The sequence below is a fragment of the Rhinolophus hipposideros genome, assembly GCF_964194185.1.
Source record: "Rhinolophus hipposideros genome assembly, chromosome: 2".
Taxonomy (NCBI): Eukaryota; Metazoa; Chordata; class Mammalia; order Chiroptera; family Rhinolophidae; genus Rhinolophus; species Rhinolophus hipposideros.
In genome coordinates, this window is record NC_138048.1 from 80,095,322 (window position 1) to 80,123,112 (window position 27,791).

Consider the following 27,791-nt stretch of genomic DNA (forward strand, 5'->3'; position numbering starts at 1 on the left):
TGGAGAAGAATATTTTTATTTTCATGCTTTTTCATCTTGACAAAGAATAGGTAAACACAGACCACAAGTGAAAACTTTAAATATGCAGACAGAAAGGAGCCATTATAGAAAGTTCTGGCCTTTATTCATAACTTCAGAATTAAGGAGTCCAATCTTAAAAAAAGGAAAACACAGCACTTACTCAATTTCCTTAATCAGTGGTATATCTAAAATTCTTAAGTTAGCTCTTAGTTAGCATACTTAGGAAGTATGATCTTGCTTATTGAAACAGGATCTTAACATTTCATTCTCAGAACACTTTACAACACAAGCCAGTGTTTTTCTTTCAAGGATGTGGAAGGCATTCCTATTCTAATCTGTTGCATGGTTTTATAAAGCATGAGGATCATTTTTATTATTTATCTATATGCTGGACTCTAATATTCTTTTTGATGGTGATGTGTTCAATGATAGAAACTTATATAGAGAAAACTCCTTCCTTTTCAATTTGTAAAGCAAAATTTAGAAAGCAAAATCCTTGAAGTGATAGCAAGACATTTTTATGACATAAGCAGCTATGACCCTAAGCTGCTCGCACAGGCAAAAATAACTAAGGTACAAATTGTTATTTAATCTTTAAATAATCAGTCTATGTTTGCTACAAATCCACAAATAAATAAATATATTTTCTTCTGCAATAAAAATTAAGATAGCCTCCAATTGAACAACTTTTGAGGATGTTAATAAAGAGATTAGCTTTCCTCGTGAATGTCCAGTGACAAACTGAACCCCAACTTCCCTACCCCAAGGACATAAAAATGATCTAAAGTGCATAACAAGTTCATATTAAAAATGATTTTTCATATGCTTTTTTATAATATTAAAGCAATCAATATAAAAAGAATGTAAAAGCTTGTTTCATGTTTGAAGATTTAGGTAACCTGCAAGGAATCACAACTCTTAAACTTTTAAATCTAGCACTACTGTATGTGAAAATGCTTGTATCATAAAAACCAAACCAATAAAATTCCACATGAAAGATTGCCTAAATATCAGTAATAATATGCTCCATAATCTTTTGTCTAATATTTCAAAGCCATCAATCTTTTTCAGCACTTTTGAGGGAGCAATCAAAATAGTCATTTCCTCAGGTTTAAACCTGAATTTCTCCTCTCTGAATATTGAGGCACAGATCGGATAGACAATAAGGGTTCTTTTGTCCAACATCCTGAGCCTATAGATGCAGAAACCATCTAGAACAAAATCTCATTATGTCATCATCGATTCACCTTCTTCACCAGTAGCACCTTGAGAAATATGAAGGTCTTCAAGCATCTCAGCCAGACTAATTCGAGGTGCTCCTTCATCATCTGTGTCACTTTCCACAGGAATGGTTGAATCTAAGAAAAAATACAAGGATTTCAAATAAATACAAATAAGGAAATATGCAAATACCTGCCCCTACCACCATTACTATTACTTAACCTTATTACATCCACAGTTCTTGTATCATACCTACAACAGGCATTTAAACATCCATTGAATGACTGAACTGCATAAATGCATGAATACATATCCACTAACGAATGGATCAACAACTTGGGGGATCATGCTAGGATGCAAATGATATCAAATGTGGCAGAGCAAACATTCTAATAAATTTTATTGTTCTGCAAGATTTGGGTTTTGTTTTTTTAATAAACGTTTAACTAGAACAGTTGTAAACACACACAATAAATGTCATTTATGGAATCAAAGTTTAAGATACCAAAATACTCATTCTGGGGGAATACAACTATATACAAAACATATAATTTGAACACTCTTAAAACACCAACCTCTGTAAATGTTTACATTTTTCCTAATTGCCTCGTCTTCTTCAAGATCTTCAAGGAAATCTTGGTATTGCCTACATAAGAAGAAACATTTAAATATTTCATCTCTATCTAGAAATTATGAAGTTATATTTTCTTCATTTTCAGCACCATAAGATAAATGTGTTGCAAACATTAAAATCTTTAAAAAATTTGCAGGTCAAATATGGATGATAAATACTCTGACAGGTTTCTAAAAAATATTTTCTTTCAAAATTACATGACAAAAAAATACACAACTAAATATAAGGTGATGTTAATTTAAATATAATGCAAACACCCCTTCCTATTTTACCCCTTGCCCAAAAAGTCTTGTGGCTAAGTTGAACTACATATACTTTTAAGACACTTTTTGAATCATTTAATACACTTTTCTAGAACACAATATCTTCATTACTCTTTAAGTTGTTTGAAAAATAGCATATTTGGTATCAATGAACTGCTTTTTTATCACAAGTCATAAGTACTCATTTGATATTTGTGATATCCACAAGGTAATTACTCATTGTATTTTGACTTATCAAATGAATTGTTTACAATAATACTGCAACTGTCAAGTCACAACCCAGGAAATAATAACTAAATCTGTGTTAAATGTCATTATATCCTCTTATACTGATTCTATTAACACATTGGTAAGAATCCAAAATTAATATTGAGTGCAAGGAGCAATTGTCTGATGACTATTTCTTTATAATATAAAAATCATAAAGATTTATCATAAGGATTTCAGACACATATTAGTTAGCTTTAAAGAAAACTGGGACCTTTCATCATCTGTATCCATGTTTTCTCTATCTTTTGCAAGCTCTTTCAGTTTCCAGTTTCTACGACGGCGACGTTTGGTCCGGTCATAGCTCTTCTTGATTAATACCTAAAGTAACAAAACATTTGGAAAGTTACAAAAGTGGGAACTAGGTAACAAGGCCTCAAAATACAAAAAGCTAAAAAATGAAATGTTATAAGAATGCCAGGAAGTCACCAAACTGATGACAGTGGTTCTTAGGGGGAAAAAGTAGGGAGGGATCAAGAAGCAGTGTCAAGAGAACTTAATAACATTTTTTTCCATGTACTTAGTATTTTATAAGAATGCATTAAGCCATTATTTGTACAACTGTTAAAATTTACTAACAGAAACTTTCCAGTGATTGAAAACTTTTTCTTTATACCAAAAACTTTGTGGTGATTTTTTACCACAAAATTCAGTTTTTAGCTACTATTCACATAAATCATTCTGAAACATTCCACAGACACTTTTTCCTCCCTTTTATTCCTAATAAGCATATATAGAACTATATATCTCTTCACAATTGTACGTCCTAGAACAGATTACTAAATTGTGGAATGAATAATTTTATACAATACAAAATCCTGTAAGACCATCTTCATCTCCTCTTATGACCTTGTTAGAAATACCGACTTAGACTTAACACTAAACCACATTTCTATTTCCTAATTTATTAATTAATAAAAGCATAACTGGGTAGTGAGGAGTCCTTCATATACCATGACTTCATTTTTGCTCACAGAGATTAATGTTTATTTTAAAAGATTAAGTATGTGGAAGACAGGGTCTTTCACATTTCACATTCAGTTGTACATGATTTTTAGAAACTCATTTAAAGTTTAACAGGTTTCTTTTCAAAAGTCAGATTCTTTCTCTAAGACTTGCTACTGTGAAAATCATTTTCAACACTGCAATTATATTCAAACAGGAAAAACGGTTTAACTCTAAATGCCTTCTTAACTGAACAATACATGAAATAAGCTGAGCCTAAAAGAATGACCCTGAATAAATTCTAAAGGCCATCAATTTTCACTGCAAATTTATTTTTTCTCTCCAGACAGTATCAAGCATTTTGACAAAATATGAAAATTTGATTATAAGAGCAACAAAAAAACTAGTAAAATTTTGGACTTTCCCCACTAAGAAAAATGATTTAAAATGAAGGCTTCTGCTATTATACCTTAACTGCAATTTCAGAAGAAACCTCTAAATTGCTTTGGTATTTTAAAAAATGTGAACTAGTGCATCTAACCCGTAAGAGTTACATCAATCCTTTTAAACACAGGAAACAAGTGAACGTCTAAAGCCTTACCACATCTGGGACTCTATCTGAGTTCATTTTGTTGACGTGCTCATCATTTAAGTTACAGTTTGCCAAATCAAACCTGAAATAAAAACAATAAAACACTTAATGGTAAAAACATTTCCTCTTTCCATGTAACTTTTTATTTTATGGATGATCACCTAAAAGTTCCCTCCAAGATCAAACATTTAACGTGCTTTCACACTTTACAAGTTTCGCAGTTTACTATACAGTGAACATGCTTCTACAGATCCTAGTGAAGCTAATAAGGCACTCGACCTCTTGAGTTTCACATATTCACTATTGTTCACTCTACCATATACTTGGAAAGAAGCAAAATGCACTTATTTATCAGTCTAACATTAGGATTCAGTGAGATGGCTCCATTTCATTTATAACAAAACGACCCAAAAAACCCTCTTTCTCTAATAAAAGGAACTAAAACCCTAAGAGCAAAAGTAATGTTTAAGGCATGCTGATAAGCTCTGCATCAAATGGACTGTTCTAAGCCTGTAAAGACCCCTTTACATGGCTGCCATATTTTAAAAGAAAATATTTTGAGGAGCGACACATAAATAATAAAAACTACCTACTCCCCCAAAAGTTGTAAGTATCATCTAACCATACAACCTCACAGTTCAATTACTTAAAATCTTGGAACGAATAATGCTTTAAGATGATGGCCAAAATAGAACATAACTAAGGGTTTCTGTCCAAACCAGTTTTAGTTACCAATAATAAAATGAGCTATAAAGCTCCTAAGAATTCTTAAATCCTTTTTGGAATACACAACTTCAATATTTTAGATAGCTTTGCTGGCTCCCGAAGAAAATGTACAATGCTACTTGTAAGTTTAAAATACTATAAAATAATACAAACCCCAACACCAGGTCTCCAGGATTCAGCAGATGTCCCAAATGAGTGCGACAAAAATACTGTTTATCTGTATTCATTTCAGATGTTTTCTGTACCCAGACTTCCCCAAGGGTATGCTTAACAGGAAAGAAAATGCACTCTTCAACAATCTAAGTATAACTCAAAAAGCATTTCACAGAAAACTTAAATACAATTTTGATTTTGGTTTTTCTAATTTTTCAATTTAAAAACAGGAATTGTTTTTTTCAGATCTCTGAAACACTGTCAAAATTAACAAATTACTTCATTATGAATATAGGAAAGAAGGTTCACAAGGAATTCATAAAATACTTTTAAGGTTTTATTCAAGGCTTTTATAAAACATTAACAATGTCACCTAAAAACAGACACATGTAGAGTTTTCAGAAGACATGTTTTCACAGGGAGACGGGCCAATAAAAGACTGAGCAGAAAGAATAACTGAAAAGTAGAGTCTTAAACCCTGAAACATCCTAAGCAACCCCTTGTGTTTTATACATAAGGTTCAAACACCAGGGTTCAAACAAAACTAACAATCCCAATGGCCCCACTACTACTAGAGAACCCTAATCTTTATGAAATGAATTTTTTGGATGTCTATTATTTTGAGGAGTAACACTTTTTTAAAACTATTTGTTGCAGAAACAACACCCCCAGTTTGAAATTTTTAAGAGTTATAGATAGAATTAAGGAATCTCAGAGATGAAAAGAGGTAGAGATAAAGGGAATAACTGAAATAAAAGAGGTTTCAGATGTAGGAAAGAATTGGGGGGGAAAAAGTGGCTTACCAGTAAGAGACTAAATCCTATGTAACAGGATCCACTTTCTAGCTATTATTTATAAGAGACTTATGAACGTGTTCTTGCTAAATGTGTATTTTGAAAACAAAGAAAATATAATGTCTGGATATATATATGCCTAAGAGGAAGTGGAATTCATCTACAGTTTTTATAAATGATGTTTGCTCTTAACTATATTATTAAACTTTTTATTTTAAATAAAAATGTGAAAAGCAATCTGTCTCCCATTTCCACCCATTTTCCCAAATTATTTTCCACCAATATTCCCAGAAGTTATTTTTGTCAAGTCACAATATTACCTCAACAGAAATGAGCACCATTAGTATACAGTATGGGGGTCTCCAAATACTAATTCACAATAAAAAAATATCAGACTTATATCCTTGAAGGAATACCTGATTTCAGACATGGGTAAAAACTACACAATGTGATTCTGGAACACTTAAACACTGTGGCGGTATGCCAAGAAGCAAGGATGCTTTCAAAGACTAGGAAAGTCATGTAAGAGGACACAGGAATAGACCTATAATTATTAATGAAATTAAATCAATAATTAATAGCCTTTCTAAAACAGAAAGCACCAGTCCCAGGTGGATTCACTGGTGAATTCTACCAAACATTTAAGGAAGAAATTATACCAATTCTCTACAATATCTTCCACAAGACAGAAGCAGAGAGAATACTTCCTTACACATTTAAAGGCCAACATTACTCTAATACCAAAACTAGACCAAGACATTACTAGGAAAGCAAACTAGACCAAACGTCTCTCATGAACAAGGTGCAAAAATCCTCAACAAAATACAGAAGAATTCTACACCATGACCAAGTGGGATTTACCCCATGTATGCAAGGCTGGTTCAACATCTGAAAATCAATGTATTAGAAACCCTAGCTAATGCAAAAGACAAAAAAGGAAATGAGAGGTATATAGATTGGGAAGGAAAAAATAAAATTCTCGTTTGCAAATGGTGATCGTCGACGCATAATATCTGAATGGACAAATAAACTCTCAGAACTAATATTGCAAGATTACAAGATATAAGGATACGAGGTTATAAACGAAAGTCAATCGCTTTCTTATATACTATCATGAACAAGCAGAATTTAAAATTAAAAACACAATACCATTTACATTAACACTCAAAATATGAAATAGGTATACATCTAACAAAATATGTATAAGATATGGAAAAAAACTACAAAACTATGATGAACAAAATCAAAACAGAACTAAATAAAGGAAGAGAAATTCCATGTTCATGCATAGAGAGACTCACTATTGTCAAGATGTAAGTTCTGTCCAACTTGAACAACAGATTCAATGCAATCGCAATCAAAATCCTATTTATGGTTATCAACAAACTGATTTTAAAGTTTATATGGAGAGGCATAAGATACAGAATACCCAGTACAATTTTGAAGTTCAAGAACAAAATTGTAGGACTGACACTACTCCACATCAAGACATACTGTAAAGTGAGAGTAATCAAGACAGTGTGGTGGTATTGATGAAAAAAATAGATCAAAAGAACAGATCAGAGAGCCCAGAAATAGACCCATGTAAACAGTCAGCATATCTTTGACAAAGGGGTAAATGCAATATAATGCAGTGAAGATAAAGAGTCTTTTCAGCTAATGGTGCTGGAACAACTGGACATCCACATGCAAAAAAAAAAAAAAAAAATCATTCTAGACACAAACCTTACACCCTTCACAAAAATTAACTCAAAATGGATCATAAACCCAGGTGTAAAACATGTAACCATAAAATTCCTAGAAGATAACAAGAGAAAACCTAGCTAACACTGGGTTTGGCAATGACTTTTTAGTCATGATACAACACTGAAGTCACAATTCATGAAAGAAATAATTGATAAGCTGGACTTCATTAAAATTAGAACTTCTACTCTGCAAAAGACAATGTCAAGAGAATAAGAAGATAAACCACAGACTAGGAGAAAATATTTGCAAAAGACACACTGATAAAGGACTAGTATCCAAAATATACAAATAACTCTTAAAACAACAATAAGAAAACAAACAACCCGATAAAAAACTAAGCCAAAGACATTAACAGACACCTCATCAAAGAAGATATACAGATGGCAAATAAGCATACAAAAAAGATGTTCCAAGTCATATGTTATCAGGGAGATGCAAATTAAAACGATAATGAGATACCACTACACACCTATTGGAATGTCCAATATCCTGAACACTGATGATACCAAAAATGGCGGTGACGACGTGGAGCAACAGGAACTCTTGCACGTTACTGGGAAGAATGCAAAATGGTACTGCCACTTTGGAAGACAGTTTGGTGGCTTCTTACAAAACTAAACATACTCTTACCAAATGATCCAACAAACATGCTCCTTGATATTTACCCAAAGGAGCTGAAAACATATGTCCATACTAAATCCTGCACAAAGATTTTACAGCAACTTTATTCATAATGGCCAAAACTTACAAATAACCAAGATGTCCTTCAGTAGGTGAATGGATAAACTGTGGTACATCCAGACATGAAATACTATTTGGCACAAAAAAGAGAGAGAGAGAGAGAGAGCTATCAAGCTATGAAAAGATGTGGAGGAAACTTAAATACGTATTACTATGCAAAAGAAGCCAATCTGAAAAGACTGTGATTCCAACTATATGACATTCTGGAAAAGCCAAAACTATAGACAGTAACGATATTAGTGATTGCCAGATGTTAGGAGGTAGAAAGGAATGAACAGGCAGAGCACAAAGGAATTTTAGAGCAGTGAAAATACCCTGTATGATACTGTAACAATAAATGCACTTCATTATACATTTGTGAAAACCCATAGAATGTACAATATCAACAGTGAAATGTAATGTAAGCTACAGAATGGGTGATTATAATGTGTCAATGTAGATTTACCAAACAAACATACCACTCAGGGGCGGGGGAGGGGGGCGAGAGGGGGAGATATCCATAAGGCAGGAGGCGATACATGTGTGAAGATGGGGTAATCTCTTACTGCCTCTTAATTTTGCTATGAAACTAAAACTGCTCTGAAGAAGTAAAAGTTGCTAATTTTTTTTTTTTTAAAAGACATAGAAACTATTCTGAAAGAGTTTCCACTGGCTAAATTTGGGACAACATAGATGGAAAGAGGGAGGGAGAGAGAGACAGACGGAGAGGGAGAATGAGAGAGGCTGGCTAGTAACAAAAGGAAAAAACTCGTATTACAATGGAGCTCTGGCTATCAATGAACAGCCAAACATTACTTGTATCTTGATGTATCATAAAAAGTACATAGCATCACCTCTCAAATGTTCTGGCCCAAAATGGTTAATCTAAATTTAAGCAAGCCTTGAGATCCACTTTCCAATTTAAAGGAACTACAAGAGATTAAGTAGCAAGTTAACTGACATCATGAGGAAACAATAAGATCCATCTACAAGATAAATGCCCTAGTTGCCTTGCAAAGTTGATCTCATGGGGGAAAAATAAAAAAAAAAAACAAAAACCCAAGGAGAAGACTATTATTAAATAAAAGATTTAAGAGGTATAATATTCACATACAATGTATGGTTCCCAACTGGACACTAGTCTGAACAACCCATAACAGGCACTTTGGGACAATAAGGAAATTTGAATACAAAGAATAGTGTTTATATGTAGGGTAACACTTTGATTATGTAGAAAATGTTCCCATGTTTTAGAGATACACACTGATGTATTCAGTGTTTAGTGATAATATAGCTTGTAATTCAGAATGTTTGAAAAATTTTAAAAAGTCATAAAGGTTAACATATCATTTTGTCGTCCTGTACAAAAGTAAAGCTAGAAAATGCATTTTCATAATAATATTTTTATAAATGTTTCCAACACTAAAGAGAAAAAATTATTTACCAGATAGTGTATGTCTGCTAATTTTCACAATAACCACATGTTAAAAGCAAACAACATACAAACATGGAATGCATTTTTAACCTAATGTGGTGCTAGCTTTACTTGAAACCACATTTTGGAATTACCAACAAATTTAAAAAACAAAAATACAAGAAGGTGGGAACCAAAACAATAAGTTGGGGAAGAACAAAAGGTGAGTAGGATGAAACTCACCTTTTTTGATATCATTCCAGCACCTGCACCGCGTTTTAGATCTCGGACGATGCTGCAGTCCATCACAATAAACTCCTCTAGCTGTTTGGGATGGCACAAACTACTGAAAGGGTGACTCCAGAAAGTGCTCCCATCAATATCTGCAACTAAAAATAAACAGAGAACATTAAAGAACAAGAGAAATGAAGTAGTTTAAAATTCAACAAATGTTATAACTAGGAAGAAGTTGGTATATACGAACTGGGAAGCGTTAGGTCAGCGGGAACCACAGTGGCAACTCACTCCCTGCAGCCATCATTTATTCCTATAAATCAGCCCCAAACTTCTCACGACACATGAGAATAGCAGGTGTCAAATGTATCTTAAGCGGTTACTACAATCAGAACACCACAGAGCTAAGTGCCTTTAAGATAAGGTCAGGTCCAATCAGTTGTATAGTTGTTTCATGTGCTTGCATTTTATTTTAGAAATATTATCAGTCATTGTAGCTGCTTAGTTTATGGGAAATAAAGTTCTATCTGACAGATGCTCATCCCAATATTGTAAAAAAGACCTTTGACTGATAAATTCTAATTGACAAGGATAATGAATGACTTTTTGGAAAATATCAAAATAAACTCAGGTTTTTAAAGAGAAAACTTACATTACAAGAAATAAAAAGATTAAAAAATCAAGAAGTAGAAGACGCAAAGAAGTACTGAGACATCTACCATTGAGGTCTTCTTTAAATACTTACCTTGTAGGGTATTTGGATCTATGAGATGGATGGCGCTGGTTACTCGAATACACACACAAATCTGGTTCATATTTCCCAGGCTTTGTGCCAGTTTTGGAGACAGACAAACAACATTATCCTAGGCATAAGAACCAGCATTTAGAGTAAAGCAAATCCTAAATAACAGTCTCCATAAACATTCATCAATGTAAACCTGACCCAAGTGCATTTGCCCAAACCAAAATATTAAATTTTTAATTCTATGTTATCAACAGAGTCCTAAAGAATCAGACCTTCAGAGAAACAGAAAATAAGCTATACCTTCTTAAGTTGGGGTTGTCTTAACGAAAATGCTTTAAAATTTTTTTCCAGATCCTATTCAACAAGCTACGTATTAAGTTTATTTCAAATGTATTGAAGTGTGACTGCTTACCACTCTCTGTTAATACAGTGTACATTCTAAGCAAAGTATTAAACATCAGGCTGATTTTCTAAATCTACTTATGACTTCTTTCCATCTCCATAAAAAAACAAATTTTACAGGAGCCACATTTCTCTTTCATAGTAGTTACATATAACAATATATAATCAAAAATTTAATGCGCCAAAAAGCACAGCTCTATGTGCACATTGGGAAATAAGACCAGAAATGTGGTTACCGTTTTTAAACTGCATTAAAAGAATCTGTGCTATATTTTAAGCTGTATCTATTCACAATCATAGGCTCCTCCACTGAAAGAACATTCTGTGCGTCCCTAACAGCACCTAGACCAATCTTTTCTTTATAACTCTTTATAACTTAGTAAGAATCTCCAAAGATTAATGAAAACACTCCTTTACATTATGTTTTCATGCAGTTACTTGTATAAATCACTGAAAGCATTTAATACACAAGGCCTTAAATATGCCTTCAAACCTAGATTTGTATTTCCCAGACTCTGCACCAGGAAAATGTTCACTATTTTAAACCAGGGGTTTGCAAAATATGGCCAAATTTGGCCCACAGCCCACTTTTGTAAATGAAGTTTCGCTGGAACATAGTCTCTGCCATTCATTTACTTATTATCTATGGCTACTATGTGCAACATCCTTAGAGCCAAGTAGTTACAAAAGAGACCATATGACCTGAAAGCCGAAAATATTTCCTACCTGGCTCTTTACAGAAAAAGTTTGCTGACCTTGTTTTAAGCCATCATTTCATCCCTGGTACTGTGCTACATCATAAAATAGTGATGACAGCTTTAAAGCTTAAGAGTCACAGACCTAGGCACAAACCCTAGCTTCAGTCATCTAACCTCCCCAAGCTTCAATTTCCTCATCTTCAAAATGATAGGATGATTTACCCTCGTTATTATGAGACATAAAGAGGTGAAATATACTCAAGTACTTACATATTAACTTATACAGAATGCTCACAATAAATGATGGCACTTATCATTAGTGATTTAAATATCGACATACGTGTAAGTTCCTCTATAGCAGAGACCTCCATCCCTAATACACAGCCTTCTTTAGAGCAGTTCCTCAATAGCTATTTGTGAATTTTAATCCATTTATGTTTTTGAAGCAGGGTTTTACTTTAGTATAATGAAATGAATTGATAACCTACATTTTAAGTGTTATTCAAATTATGTTTCTAAATCACAGAAATGACTCTATGGTCCCATTTCCACAATACTGCTTATTTTCATCATGCCAAAATCCAGTTTCATATTCCAAAGTGGTTCAATGATATTTATGTTTATGCTATTTCTTGTATTCAGTTTCACAGAATTGTCACATGTCCACTAGAATTAAATTTTAAGAAATATGGACATTAAAAAAAACTGCAACAGGCCTTTTACACTAGTATAACAAAATAAAAGGTATGCCAATTTATACTTTTAAGCGTGATTACTTTTTAACATAGTTTTAACATGGTTGAATGTGTAAGAATCATTTAAGAAGAAAGTTATTCTAAATTTTTAACCAACCTCAAAAGGAAACCAGGAACTAATAATTACATGTAAACCAGTTAATTATGTGCACTCTTTCATAGACAGAGATTAATTAAGTAAGAAAAAGTACCTTGCATACTGGAACAATTTCCAAAGAAAATGTGCTTTTGTAATTGTATGTGTTACTATGGATATCCTGAGAGATCAGTCTCTGTGAGGCTTTGTACCTATTAAAAGAAAAAGTTAATAATAAAAACACAAAAGCCTTACTTATATAGTCTCGGAATATCAGTTTTCATCAAATCAAATCATCACTGAAGGTCTAAAACAGTTTCCTGATATCAGCTACGCTGAAGCCAAATTTCATCCATTTACATTTCAAATCCTTCACCAACCTGACTGCATCCTATTTTCAACTTTATCTACTAAAAACCTCCAAAACATGTCCTTGGCTCAGGCCAATCTAGTCTATATACGGTATTCATTAAAAGCTACACTAATACCCACAAGTCTGTTCATACTAATCTCATTTTCAGTACAATCTCTACCTTTATTTTCCCATTTTAGAAGCATAAATCCTTTCTCCTCCATGAAGCTTCTCCCCAGAGCCCTCTACCTCATCTTTTTTTCTTATTTAAAAACAATCTATGACACCTGAAATTATGTAATTTCATTAACAATTGTCACCCCAATAAATTAAAAAAAAAAAATCTATGGTTCAGCACTACAGTGCTTATTATCGTGGAATGAGGTCTAGGTCCGCAAAGCAAGTCTTACATGCTCTTTGGCTAATACTTTCCTTAGTGGCTAATCCAATATGCTTACTAACTGTAAATATTCTTACTCTAATTTTAAATATTTTAACATAAAGAGATGTTGTCTCAGCCTGAAGAATGGATGTGACCTACATCTATTCTCAGCACCTTGGATTCAATCCCATTTAGGTTCAGAACATACCTACAAGGAACTGTACACTGAAGAAATTCTACCATCTTCTGAGCATGCTGCTTTGAAGAATAATAGAAATCCAGACCATCTTTAAAAAAAAAAAAAGCCACATGAAAATAGTCTGCAAAACAAGATTTTCCTTTACTGACATGACTTCTATAACAAATTAAATTTTTATTAAAAATCAGATTAAAAAATATACTGTAGCCACAACAATTATGGGTATCATATCATTTAACACTTATTTGACAAAAGGATAGACAAAGCAGACAAATGCTAACAAAAGAAAACAAGATTCACGAATTTAATTTCATACAAAATAAAATTCAAGGTCAAGAGGGGAGAGAAAAACTCTAAACAGAACACAGAAGATGTTTTATGTCATATTTGGAATCATCTACCAAGAAGACAATAGTAATATACCCAATAACATAGCACTGAGATGCAGCAAACTAAAACCATTAAAAAGAAGAAACAACAAATGTTAACATATGCACAATCATTGTGGGGGACTAATATAAGATTATCAAAACCAAACTGACCAAAAAAGAAAGGATACAAAGAACTTTAATAACCAACTATCAACTTAATTTATCTTTTTGAAATATATTGCAGTGTTCACCACCCAGAGTCAGTTAATCAAGGTTAATTTATTTGAGATTACAGAACAGTCTCAAAAAAGAATACATATTTTTAAAAATTCGCAGAACATTCATAAAATAATCATGTGTGAAGGTTTTTTAAAAAAATCAATAAATTCCAAACGGTAGAAAACAGACAGCATCTGATCGCAATGCAGTAGCAATAAAAACCAGCAACAAAGGTATAACTAAAAGCAAAACTACCTGCTAAGAAATGTTTAGCTATTCTTCCAAACAACAGCTGGAAACTAAAATAACTTAGAATAGACAAAACAATCTGAAGATGAACAAAGTTGTTGGGAACATTACACTTCCCAACTTCAAAACTCGGTAACTTCAACTTAAGTAATTAAGACAGTGTGGTGCTGGCATAAGAACAGATGCATAGATCTACGGAACAGACTTGAGAATCCAGAAATAAACCCTTCCATTTATAGACCTTTGACAAGCAATTCATATAGATTCAAGGCAATTCATTTAGGAAAGGATAGTCTTTTCCCTGGGAAAGCAGGATATCCACATTTAAAAAGATGAATTTAGACCCTTCTCTCATACCATGCACAAAAATTAACTCAAAGGGTTATTAACTCAAAGCCTAAATATACGAGTTAAAACTATAAAACATTTGAAAGAAACATAAAAGAAAATCTTCATTAGACAAGAGTTCTTAAACATGACACCAAAAGCACAACAGATAAAACAAAATTGGCAAATTAGACTTCAAAATTTAAAACTTTCCCATTTCGAAAGACACCCTTAAGTACAGGCATCACACTTCCTGATTTCAAAATATACTACAAAGCTACAGTAATCAAAACAGTATGGTACCAACATAAAGACAGTCCTGCAGACCAATGGAACAGAATTGAACCCAGAAAGCAATCCACAGATATACTGCCAACTGATCATAAAACAAGGGAGCCAAGAATACACACAGTGGGGAAAAGACAGTCTCTTCAACAAATAGCGTTGGGAAAACTGGATATCCATATGCAAAAGAGTAGAAAGGACCCTTGTCTTACACTATATACAATAATCAACTTAATTCACATTAAGACTTGAAACTATAAAACTCCTAGAAGAAAACATAGGGGAAAGCTTCATAACACGGGTCCTGGCAATGACTTCATGGATGACACCAAAAGCACAGGCAACAAAGACAAATAAACAATTAGGACTACAAATTAAGAAATTCTTGCAGAGCAAAAGAAACAATCAACACACTGAAAAGGTAACCCACATAATGCGAGAATATTTGCAAACTATACATCTGATAAGGCGTTAATTTCTAAAATATATTAGGAACTCCTACTACTCAATAGCAAAAAAAACTAACACAATTAAAACATGAGCAGAGGAATGTATAGACATAAGACATAAAATGGCTAACAAGTATATAAAAAGTGCTCAACATCACTATCATGGAAATGCAAATCAAAACCATGAGATATTTAAAAAACAATGATATAAAACTATCATTGTTTACAGATAATCATTTACCTAGAAAATCAAGAGTACCAACTGTAAACTATTTCAGATAGATCAATACATAAAATCAATAGCTTTCCAATATATTAGCAATAATCAATTAGAAAATGTAGTGAAAAAAACTGCCTCCTATCCACAATAACAAATAGTATTAGAACAGCCCAAAACACCAACAAGAAATATTCAAAATCTTGATGAGGAAAACTAAAATGTCACTGATGTATAGAAAAGAACTAAGTAAACATGATTATGTGTTAAGCATGGTTCTAAATGCTTTACAAATTATTTAATTCTGACAATAATTCTATCAAGTAGATGCTATTATCCCCTCTATTTTATTGATGGAAAAATAGGCTCAGAGAAGTTAAATAACATGCCTAAGGTCACAAAGCAAAAAAATGGTGGGACAGAGATTCAAATCCACAAAAGCTGTTTCCAGAATCCACGATCTTACTATCAACCAGATTTGCAAAAAAAATTAGTAAGGGGGTATATATTATGAAGTATAACGACATACTTTGGTAGAAGCAGTGAAACAAAACAAACCAGAAGTGAGGTGAGCCATGTGTATAAAGGAATTTAGCATATATAAGAATAATGAGATTTTTCAAATCATTGGAGAACAGACAGACTATTTGAAAGGTAGGTATTGTGACAATGCAAGTTAACCTCCTGAAAAATTAACAGGTAAGATTAAAGATCAAAAGTAAAATATAAACTATAATTTAATTTTTAAAAGCTAATCTTGGGAGTATAGAAAACTCCTCAGTAAGACACCAAAGTCATAAGCCATAGATATATAAAGAATGAAAAATTAAAATTGACAAAAGACGTGACACTGCAAGAAAAGTATCTGCTCTCTCAGGCTCATACTTAGGGTTTCCAGGCGGAATTCCCACCCATTTTCAGGATTTTTTTTCGCTTTCCCAAATCTCCAGAAAAGTTGGTCTGGAAATCGGGAAAATCGGCTCCTTGAACCCAGGTGGTTAGTGTTATCAGCCGTCAATTTGTGGAAACAATTGATCGTGGAGAACAGAAAACAGTTTATATCTTGGGATTCCGGAACAGGAGAGCGAAAAAAATTCCTAAGAACTGGCGGGAATTCCCACCTGGAAACCCTACTCATACTCAAACACAGGCTGGCAAATGCATGCTCACTCTATGTACATATACACACATACATAATGATATTGATATCCCGAATAACAGACAATAAAGGAGAAAAAATAGATACATGGAGAACAGACAATTCACATTAGAGATCAACATAAATCACTAATACACATGAAAATGTTAATTCTCACTAGCAATTAAGAAAATGCAAATAAAAGCAAGATGACATTTTCTCCATTAGAACAGCAAAGATTAGAAAGGTTAATTCAATCTTATGCAGTGTTGGCAAGTGTTTGGAAAAATGGAAACTCTTACTTACATGTGATGGTACTGTATGTAAACTAGCACTACTTTGGAAGACAATCTAGCAGCACATATGAAAATTCAACATTTGCGTACTCTTATGTAGTAATTTCAATTATTGAACTCAATTCCACGGAAAAACTCAAATATGCACAAAAATAAGGACATTTATTTCACTACTGTTTGCTGCAGCAAAAAGTGGGACATCTTGTAAGCCAACTAATAGGAAGTAACGAGTTAAATATATATTGATTAATGAATACACATAGTGGTTAAAAATAATGAAATAGGATTACATGCAATGACATGGAAAGTTTTCCAAATATATTACATAAACATGTTAAGTCACAGAATATTGCAGAACGATCCCACATGAGGAAAACCAATGTTGTTGCAATTTACATACAGAGTACATATTGTACTATACATATCTTGTTTTGAGGGGCTACCTCCAGGAATAACAAGTGGATCAAAGGGACAGAGATGACCTTTATTCGTGTATATACTTCTATGTTTGAATTTTTACCATTGTTATAATTTCAAAAACAAAGTTACAAATACACAATCAAACAAAACATTCATTTAAATCAAACCAAGAACCACTAGGGGCAAAAAACAAATTAATTCCTCTGGATTAAAAAAAAGGGTTGTTAAACTTACAGCCTTTTGGTTTTAAAAGTAACTGCAAAAGCATGCCCCAGAATTTACCCAAGTCTTTTGGTACAAAAACAATTCTGTGTGAGGATATTTCTGTCATGGTGATGAACAATGTGTGTTTTGCTTCCTTAGCTAGAATATTTGGATCTCCTTATTCCCAAAAGTGTTACTCAAAACAGTTACTCAGAACAAAGGTGTAGTTTTTCCTGGTGGCTAGCCACAAATAGCAGGGCACTATGTTAAATAGGCAGCAAGGGACGTTACCCACAATAAGTATTGACTATACTGTGTTTCACCGATTTAGACTGTTAACCTTATGTCTACTAGTAAAGAACTCAGGTCAGATACAAAACTTGAAAGATTTCCTTCAGGTGACATAACTGATACTCCTTTTTCCCTCCATTTAAAGATAGAAGACCACACTTCTAAGCACTTTTCTCAAGACATACAAGATAAATAAACAGATCGGTAAGTAACAGTGGAACTCACAGTTTTAAAATAAGGAGCATAATATAAAAATTTGGTTATTCCTTCAAGAACAACTATTTCTAAATGTGCATTTTAGAGACTAGGAAAACAATGTATATGTCCACCAGTCGCAAGCACCATCTAAAAATATTAACTTTCACCAAGAGATTTAAGGGTTTGCTAAAGACTATAATATTTACGTTTTTATTATTAAAGAAACATTCATCCATCATCTAGTATGTATAAGTAGGCTACATCGACGGTAAGTGCTGAGATAGAACATGTTCTAAGAAGCGATTCTAAAATTATGCAAATATTTATAAATTCTACCTAAAAGAAATGTAATCCTATCATTTGTATATCAGTGCTTATTATTACTGAGTTTAGGCTTCTGATTTAATGTATCCATCACAAAGCCTCTAGGCATATGAAAAACAAAAATATTACAAAAGAACTTACAGATCTCAAAAAGAATTTTCTTCCAATCAGAAACTTATCTCTGCATAAACAAGTTTTTGCCAAATTTTCTATTATAGCACTTTATATTCTATTAATGTAGCTACTGGTACTCATCTGATAGCTACTTAATGTAAACTTAAATTAAAATAGAAAATAATTAAAAATTCAGTTTCAAATAGTCAAGCCACATATGGCTAGTGGCCATCATACTGGACAGTACAGATAAAGAACTAAAAATTTTTTTCTTCGTAACAGAAAGTTCTTTTGGATAGTACTATTATCAGTAAAGATAATAGCTTCCTTAGGTTAGTTGAAACAAAATTCTGACATTTCAAAGGCTTTTAAATTTTAACTCACCATGAATCTCTTTGATACGAAGTGTATTCTGATGCATTCCATATTTCAAAATTAACTGTTCCAGATAGTAGAAAGTTTTTTTGTGTAAAGTCTAAACATAAATGTATTGTTAGGTTAATAGATGAAATGCAAAAAGAAAAAAAAAAAAAGGCGATCTATAGATATAGCACACTGATTTTTAAAACAAAAGCAATCTTTAAAGATTAAAATGTAATAATGATCTATTTCTAAAGATGAATGCTCTGGGAACCTAGAGCATCCCTGGTGCATGAAGAATTTACAACAAGGGGGAAAGAAGGTTTTACTAGCTATGTGTAACTGACAGAGATGAAATACAAATGGAGGATTCACTCATTTTTCTCATTACCTTTTGTCTGACTTGAACCACAGCCTTCCAGAAATCCTTAGCTTCTACTCTGTGACAATCTCCACACATTTGGGGCTGAACAACATAATCCACCACAAACACTTGCTGAAGGATAGCACCATTCATCACCTGATAGAGAAACAATCACACTCCTTCATTCTTTCCTTTCTGTTTAATAATAAAAATTTTTCTTAAAAGAAGACACTTTTATACTTAAAATCTTTTACCATGACTGCTTTAAGGACATCAACAATAAATCAGTTAAAATCATAAATTACACCATTTCAAGAAAAATATATTAGCTTGACTCATAGGATTTATTAGATCAACATTTCAAATTTACCTTTAGTTGAAGTGGTTGTGAAATGGTTTGCAGAATTTTTACATCTATATATACTTCTGTGTGTATGTTTGTATGTATAGAATTCATTCTTAGAAGAAAAAAATAAAACAAAAAAACTCTCAAAAAAGAAAATATTCCTTAATTTAATTGTTCATAAACGTAGCCAATCATCAGAAATCACCTGAGAAACGTTTAAAACATACTTGTACATATTCCTAGGTCTCACATCCAGTTGAATCCAGTTTAATTCAGTTACTGTGAATCATGACAATCAGCTAAGTTTGAGAAGCACTGCCTTAGCTCATGTTTTCACTTCTTTTTCCTAATAAAAAAAACTGAAAAGATTGTCTTAGCCCACTAATCATGAGCAATGGCTGTTCTTACTAGTGACCTGATCATCTGGGCAAAAGAAAACAAAGGGCTAAACTTAAGAGTGTATTCATGTCCTTTTATGCTGTTTAAGTCATAAAATAACTTACCAATAGCCCATCATTTTCACTATCTACACTTTAACCATGTTGAGAAAATTACACACAGCTTACCTCTTTCTGAATAGTCAGTTTAACTTTAAGTCTCTTAGAATGGGGCTCAGTCCAAACAAAGCCTGCATCTACAAGCCGTACCTTCAATAAAACAAACAAAAAGAAACATGAGTTCCCATATGAGAAAAAAGATGAAAGAACAATTCATTAATAATTTCGTAAGATGCTTACGGAATCTGTGATTAGCATCACTATCCAACATAACCAGTAAAAACTAATTTATCATCAAAGGCATGGCAACAAAAACACCAAATGAAAGGATAATCTAATGTCTATTAATGCAATTGGTATAATTCAAGCAAGAATTAAAACATTTGCATGGGAAAAAATCCTTTTCCCTAAAAAAAATAAGTATGTCAATGGAAATTACACTTTTTATAAGAAAGCAAAGACATGATTTCTACTAGAAATCCTCGTGAACAAATGTTTCTACTTGGATTATTCTCTCTGTATTAGTATGTGGTTTAAAAACAAAAAAGAAGAACATTCATTCATTAGAGTGCATCTCATGCACTGAATACTGACTCCACTACTAAATCAGCAGATTCAGAAGAGGCCAAAAACAGTTTGCTGTATGTGAGCAATAGAATGTAGCTTAATATGGCTAAAATGGGTCTTTTGAGGAAGAAAGTAGGAGAAACAGAAGGCAGAATGTTTCAATATCTGGGGCAGGAGGTATAGGTGACCTGAACTGAGAGGTGCTAAAAATAACAGAAGCAGAAAGATCCAAGAGCTATTTAGGAGATAAAATGTATAGAATTTAATAACTGGTATAGGGAGGAAATGAACAGATTCTAGAATGATGTTCAAATATCTAGCTTGGGCATCTAAATAATACTATTTTTCTGACACAAGAACAAATTTGATAGGGAGAAGATGATGCATTTAGATTCAGACATTCGAGTTTAAGAGGATTTATCTATGAGATATCCAAGCAAAGCTGTTCAGTGGGTAATGAGATACCTATTTGGCCTGGAGCTTTATGGAGAAATCAGAGCTGTAACAGATTTAGAAGACGGCAGAGGGCAGGCAGATTATAATTTAATCAAGTCCTGTCTGGTGAGAGCTAGACTAGCTAGTGTAGATGCAGCACTCCAGAGCAACTCTCCTCACACGACTGGCTCCCCACTAAAGCAAACCCTAGTAGTCAACAAGCCACACCAGCTACAGAGGGGGACAGGTAGCTTCTATGACGTCTCCATCTGCAGGGTCAAGAGGAAGTCCCACGGGCACTGACTGCCTTTCCTCTGGCCTCCAACCTCCATCTGCAGGAATGGAAGAGGACCCTCGACATCTACTTCTCCATTCCTTCACAGGGCCTCACCACACTATCTGTCCTCAAACAACCAGGACTAATCAACTTTACTGGCCCTTTATCCTTCCTTAACATAGGCCCAGACACCTCAGTCACCCCTGATCTCCCTCCCTCCAAACTCCATGTGGTTCCACATATTACCTGTTCTGTCCCATCTAACACTCCTCCCCAAATCCTGAAACCCTTTTACTGCGCCCTCTGGAACTTAACATTCACTAACAACAAAACCTCCGAAATCCTCAATCTCTTTGCTGAATATTCCCTTCACCATCTAGATCTCCAGAATATACACTGCTTGTAAATATACATTTGCTTGTAAAGTAAATTTAATTACTTTATTAAAGTAATGACTGCTATTTTTCTCATTTTCTTCCTCACTGCAACAGGAGACAGACAGGTGTCCTCTTTGCTCTTTAAACTGCTCATTCCAAACCATTCTGCCTGTCTCCTCCTTAAATATACCCAGCTTTGAATCTGAAGTCTTCAGACTATGACATCCACCTCTCTCTTTCTTAGAGTCATCTGTGAATCTTTGGGTCACCTGCTCTCATTCCTCAAAGATCTTAGTCCTGGCTCACTGTCACTCTTTTCAACAATAATATTAATACTTAATGATTTCAATATCCTCATAAATGATCCTCAAAATATGCCAGCCTCTCCATTCTTTGAGTTCCTTACCCCCCAAGATCCTGTCCCGCTTTTATTACTGATAACTGAAACCCCTCCAAAATCTCAAATCTAAACACCCTACTCCCTGAATATCACCTTTCTTTCCAGCTCATTCTCTCCAGTTCCTGAACACCAAAAACCCTTTAATCTACTGCAACCTACAATCTAATTCATCCTACCTTTTCATTATCCTTCATACCTACTCATCTACTCACCTCCATCCTAACCCTGCTTAATTTCAAAATCAGGATCATTCCCATGCACATACTCAATTCCCTTGGTACCTCTCTCACTTCACCTTAGTCACTTGGCTAAATCAATCTTGGTTAAATCCAACGCTCTGCCTGCTCTATGCCTTACCTAGGCAGGTGATTGGGCTGGAGAAATATTAACTTTTGCACCAACCTAATAAATACACACCATGTTAGTCTTTTAAGTTTACGACAGTAACTCTTAGGCACTGCCCAGCAACCATACATCATTCTGATACATTCTCCCACTCTCCTAGAGACCTATTCCATACCTATTCCTATTCCCTTTTCTCCTCAAACATCTAATAACAGTTCTATAAATTTAGCAATGTGGAGATCCTTAATGACTTTTCCTCATAGCTACCGCCCATGCTTCTGTTTTCTCAATTGAAAAAAGAAATCAGATTTTCCAGAAGCTCCCAAATACCAACATCTTCTCTTCTGTTACCACAGATGTACTGTCCATGCTCCTATTAAGACCAACCTCTAGAATGCCCCACTAGAGAGCAGAGATCTTTGTTTTGTTCCATGAAATATGCCAGGCTCCCAAAACGGGCCTGGTGAAGAGTAAGTGCCAAATGTTTGTTGGATGAAAGAGTATTCTACTAGTATGCTATATCCTATCTTTTTTCCACTCCTTAAGGACACTCCCTAGCCAATTATTGTCTCTTTGCAGTTTTACATATTTTCCCCTCTGTATTTTATCATTTGTACAGCATACATATTTGTATCAGCTTACAAATAGTACTTTCATCTCATACACATACATTAGTGAATCTTACTGACTAGTTTCAAAATCAATCTAGACTCTGTCCACTTCTCACCACCTCCACTATTGATCCAAATACCATCATTTCTCATGATTATTACAATTGCTTCCTTCCGAAAGGTCCCCACTTCTACCCCCCTCAAATCACAGCAGCCAGAGGGATCCTGATAAACTGTAAATCATTCATCTCACTACTCTGCCTTATACCCTCTATATATATGTATTACACTCAGAGTGAAAGTCCTTATAAGGCCTGACCTACTCTGACTTTCCATGACTTCTCTGGCTTCATCCCCAACTATTTTTCCCCCTCCCCACTCCAATCTAAACATACAGGTATGCTCCAGCCTCTGCCTCTACACTTGTTTTCTCTATCCATGATGCTTATTTCCAGATTTGTACAGATCTCTTTCCCTTACTGCCTTTAATACTGACTCAAATGTCACCTTATTGGTGAGGCCTCCCCTAACCACTGTATTTTAAATCGCAACCCTTCCCTGTGAAGTTCTTATCACCCTTCCTGATTTGTCCCACCACAGAATTTATACCTTTTAATATACCTACTTATTTTGTTCATTGCCTATCCCACACCCTCCCCTTCAACTAGAATAAAAATTCTCTAAGGCAGGGATTTTTGTCTCTCTCTGTCACTGCCATATCCCCAACACCAAAAGCAGGTTGGCAGAGTTAACACATAAACATCTGCTGAATGACCTAATGAATTATTAAGGCTCACCAGACATTTGACAAAAGCAAAAAGACCAAGTTACACAAAAAACTGACTCCAGACCGAAAAAAAAGACAGACAAACAAATCAGGAAATAAAAGGAAGTGTTGAAAAAAACTTCGGGGTGGCCGGTTAGCTCGGTTGGAGCGCAATGCTCGTAACACCAGGGTTGCTGGTTCGAGCCCCGCATGGGCCAGTGTGAGCTGAGCCCTTTACACTAGACTGAAACAACTACTTGACTTGGAGCTGATGGGTCCTGGAAAAACACACTTAAAAAGAAATAAAAGTTTAAAAATTAAAAAAATATTACCAAAAAAAAAAAAAGAAAGAAAAAAACTTCAAGCTATTAACAAACCTTCAGAAAATTTCAAGAACAGCCTGCATCAAGAACACCAAAGACTCTCAATTTAAAAACATTACAGACATTTATACACTGACTTTAAGTAACAGGCACAAATATTTCCTTTTCAGAGCAGTAATGGAAACATAAAAAAATTAAATACCATAGCCCTAATACTATATCCTCCTAAATTAAGTTTAGCGATAGTTTTATATTTTCAAAAAAAATAACTGAACATAAGAGATTCTCGACAAATGACAAAAATAATCTCAATTTTTTAAAGCAAAAAAAAATTTTTCATTTTCACGAAAAAAGGAACATATATAACTTTAAAAATGAAAATAGCATTTGTAGTACAGTGCTTACCAACAGTAACATTTAATAGCTACTTTTTAAAAAATTATTCATACAAGGATTTTCCGAAAAGGAGAGATTAAAAAAAAAATACACATACAAAAGTGATTTTAGCTATTTGACCTACCTTACTCAGAGGAGCTTTGATTTTTTTCAAACACAAAGCAAGAAGTTCCCTGGATTCTAATGCACATTGTATCCAAGTTGCTGGTGGCTGGAAATATCTGAGAGAGAAAGTAATATACTGAAACTCAGCAGCTCTCAAAGAGAAACAAAATTTTCCACCTTAATTTCCATGCAGATATAACACTGATTATTAACCAGATATAATAATTATCCACGGTTGACCTGAAGTACTTAACCCAAATATATTTTAATAATTCTAGAAAACTTTTAATTAGACCAGTAGCTTTAGTTAAAAGGTAAAATTGTGGGTATCTGAGAAAGCCAACCTGAAATAACCTATTAAAGAGAGCTTCAAGCACCAGCAAGAATTTCAATGAGGATGACAAAATTACCTAAAGTTCCTTGAAACTATGCTCTGAAAAACAGGTAAAAAATCATCTCAAAATGGCATTAAAATGGTTTATAATGTACATCTATAATGCTCGAGAACTGTTTATTTCTCACACACAAAAAAAGATAAATACCTCATACTATGTATCAACAAATCATCTATTTCAAGTCTTTCCAAATTTTAATTGTAAAACGCAAGTTTTAAAATCTTACATAAAACCTAGTGACTAAATTAAAACTTAAATCCCTTGTGCATGTGCTTTAAGTTTTTTAGTCCAGCCAACCCAGGACTTAGAACATTGACTAGCATATAGTAAGTGCTCAAAAAATGCTTGTTAAACACATACTGTTTCCCCGAAAATAAGACCTAGCCAGACAATCAGCTCTAATGCGTCTTTTGGAGCAAAAATTAATATAAGACCGGGTTTTATTTTACTATAAGACCGGGTCCAATATAATATTTTGCTCCAAAAGATTCATTAGAGCTGACTGTCCGACTAGGTCTTATTTTCGGGAAACAGGGTACTTCTTCTAAATGTGTTACTTTATGTATCTAATAAAGCCCCTTTGCTTTGATGACAAAATTAAGGCTTAGAGAGGTTAACCCGCCAAGAGTTTCAAAAAGCTAGTTTGTGAGGAACCCAAGAGACCAACATACATAAAAGTTAAATATCAATTACATGCACTTTATTTATATATCCTGGTAATCTCAGCACATCCTGGTCCACTCCTATATGTAAATCTCAACTCTAAGTAGGATAAATAGTATCGCACCATACCTTTGGCATTGTTTGCAGAAAGATATAGAGACCTGCTTCGGAATGCCTTGGCTGATGTCTACTTTACTTCGCAAACAGGCCACACAAATATTGGCAGGATTTGGACTAATCGGGACACCACACTCACAGCACAAGCTTAAATAAATAAAACATAAATTTTTCAATTAGATTTCATAAATGCACAGGTTAAATTTAAAAACTATCAAACAAACAAAAGCCTTCAAGTTGGACCATAATACCTGCCCTCTTTTAAAAACTGACTTAGCGCAATCTTCAAGGGTGGCAGTAGATGAAGAACCACCTTGGAACACTGAGGTAAAAAAAACAAGGACGGTCACCATTCCAAAAATCCCCAAAATATGGCCAATTTCTAAAGGGTATAGAAAGTCTAAACTATTTCTAACAGCAATCATTAAACAGCTTTATAACCTAAAAGCAATTGTTTTAAATCCTCACCGGGACTAACAAAATGTCAACATTTACCCAGAGCGAACAAAATTTTAAAGGGCTGAACACGTATCATGTAGTGATTCAGTATAACTGACGGGAGTTCTCATGATCCAAGGTGCACTGGGGGCAGAGAATGTTTAAAACTCACTCACATTGCCCCCAAGAATGCTCCGTAACACGTGATGTGCAATACGGTAGCCACCGGGCACACGTGATTACTGCAGACTTGAAATGTGGCCGGAACAACTGAGGAATTGAACGTTTCGTTTTATTTCCCTTTTACCACCTTACATGTAAATAGTTACCTGTGGCTAACCGCCCCTGTTCCTATCGGTCAGTGCCGATCTAGGAAAACGTCTGAGGAACGTATCAACACTCGAAGCAAACACGTACTACCACAGAGTTTGCAAGTAAAGATGCATGCGATTTTTCTCAGGAAATAGACTTTTCGTGTTTTTTTTCACTTCAGACAAAAGAATTCCCCTCAAGAAAAGCGCTCCCCAAAGTTAGACGGCAAGTTTCAAAGAATCACTTGAACATCTTTAAACGGAAGGAGACGGGGGAAAAGGGACGTGACTCACATGCGTCCAGGGGTGCGGTCGGTGGAGTCTGTCCTATACTCCATTGTCCTGTAAGCCCTGGTTTTAAAATGAGAACAGTGTGATTTAAGTTATTTGTCTATTTACTTCTTCATACAAGTCTTCCTTCTGCCTCTCTGAATGAGGTAGCTAAGCCTCACGTAGAGGCAAGTAAGAAAAAAACAATTATAGTCGGTAACTTTGGAAGAAGTGACTTCTTTACCAATGAAAACCAAGCAAACTCCGCAGTTTTCCGCGAGACCCTCCGGCCATTAAACGCAGCCGCCGAGGTCCGGCGTCCCCGGCGGTCCCAGGGCAGAGGCAGCGCGGGCCCGGGGCGCTCCGGACACCGGCCCCCTCACCCCAGCGGCGGCCATGCCTCGGAATGTCGCTGCAGGAGTCCCCGGACGGAGTCACCGCGCCCGTGGGCCACCCCCGCGGACCTCGCTTCCCGCGAACGAGCCCTCACACGGGTTCCGGGCCGGCGGCGGACACGCTGCGCGCACGCGGCCGGAGGCCGGCCTAAGCCCGGGGAGTCCGCCCCACGCTCTTCAGCTACCCCGCGCGACAGCAGCCCGGGTCTTGGTCCCCAGAACCTACGTCGTGCCTCTGGGCAGAGCCCAGGTTCGCTGAAAAACTGCAACAAAACCAACCGTTGCCGCCGCCTGAGCGGCCACCACAGCCGGCTCCAGTACGAGGAAGATCTCGCGAGAGAAGAGCTCCAAATCTCGCGGGCCGAGAGAGGAGCGTTCCACGGGCAGGAGGGGCGGAGAAAGGGGAGGGCACAGGCGAGTCGGGGTGGGGCGAGTCGGGGTGGGGCGAGAGGATTGACAGCTGGGAAGGAGGCTGGACCAAAGACCGGGGGTGCCCTCATCCCTTGTTGCCTGAGACTTACACCACATACTTTACAGCACCTCTGTTGGGGTTTGTTCCTAGCCGATTTTCCCAGACCAGAGTTCACTCCAA

The 27,791-nt window shown here is 35.0% G+C and overlaps 1 protein-coding gene across 6 annotated transcripts; it reads right to left on the minus strand.

Annotated features, from left to right (window-relative positions):
- Window positions 1-27,542, minus strand: NMD3 (NMD3 ribosome export adaptor). 6 transcript variants are annotated; one of them, XM_081024849.1, is made up of 17 exons: window positions 27,426-27,542; window positions 26,829-26,885; window positions 25,798-25,932; window positions 24,630-24,726; window positions 20,078-20,158; window positions 19,193-19,321; window positions 18,826-18,916; window positions 13,349-13,427; window positions 12,522-12,618; window positions 10,476-10,593; window positions 9,740-9,885; window positions 4,823-4,935; window positions 3,953-4,025; window positions 2,621-2,727; window positions 1,818-1,888; window positions 1,269-1,379; window positions 1-153 (listed from the first exon to the last, which is right to left on the minus strand). In XM_081024849.1, exons 2-17 carry the CDS (start codon window positions 26,870-26,872, stop codon window positions 140-142), a joined length of 1,506 nt encoding a protein of 501 aa, XP_080880975.1. In that variant the 5' UTR covers window positions 26,873-26,885; window positions 27,426-27,542; the 3' UTR covers window positions 1-139. The 6 variants fall into 6 exon arrangements, with proteins under 6 accessions (XP_080880975.1, XP_080880976.1, XP_080880972.1 ...); XM_081024850.1 differs by having other exon boundaries at window positions 27,479-27,541; XM_081024846.1 differs by lacking the exon at window positions 27,426-27,542 and adding an exon at window positions 27,049-27,214.
- Window positions 27,543-27,791: the final 249 nt, after the last annotated feature.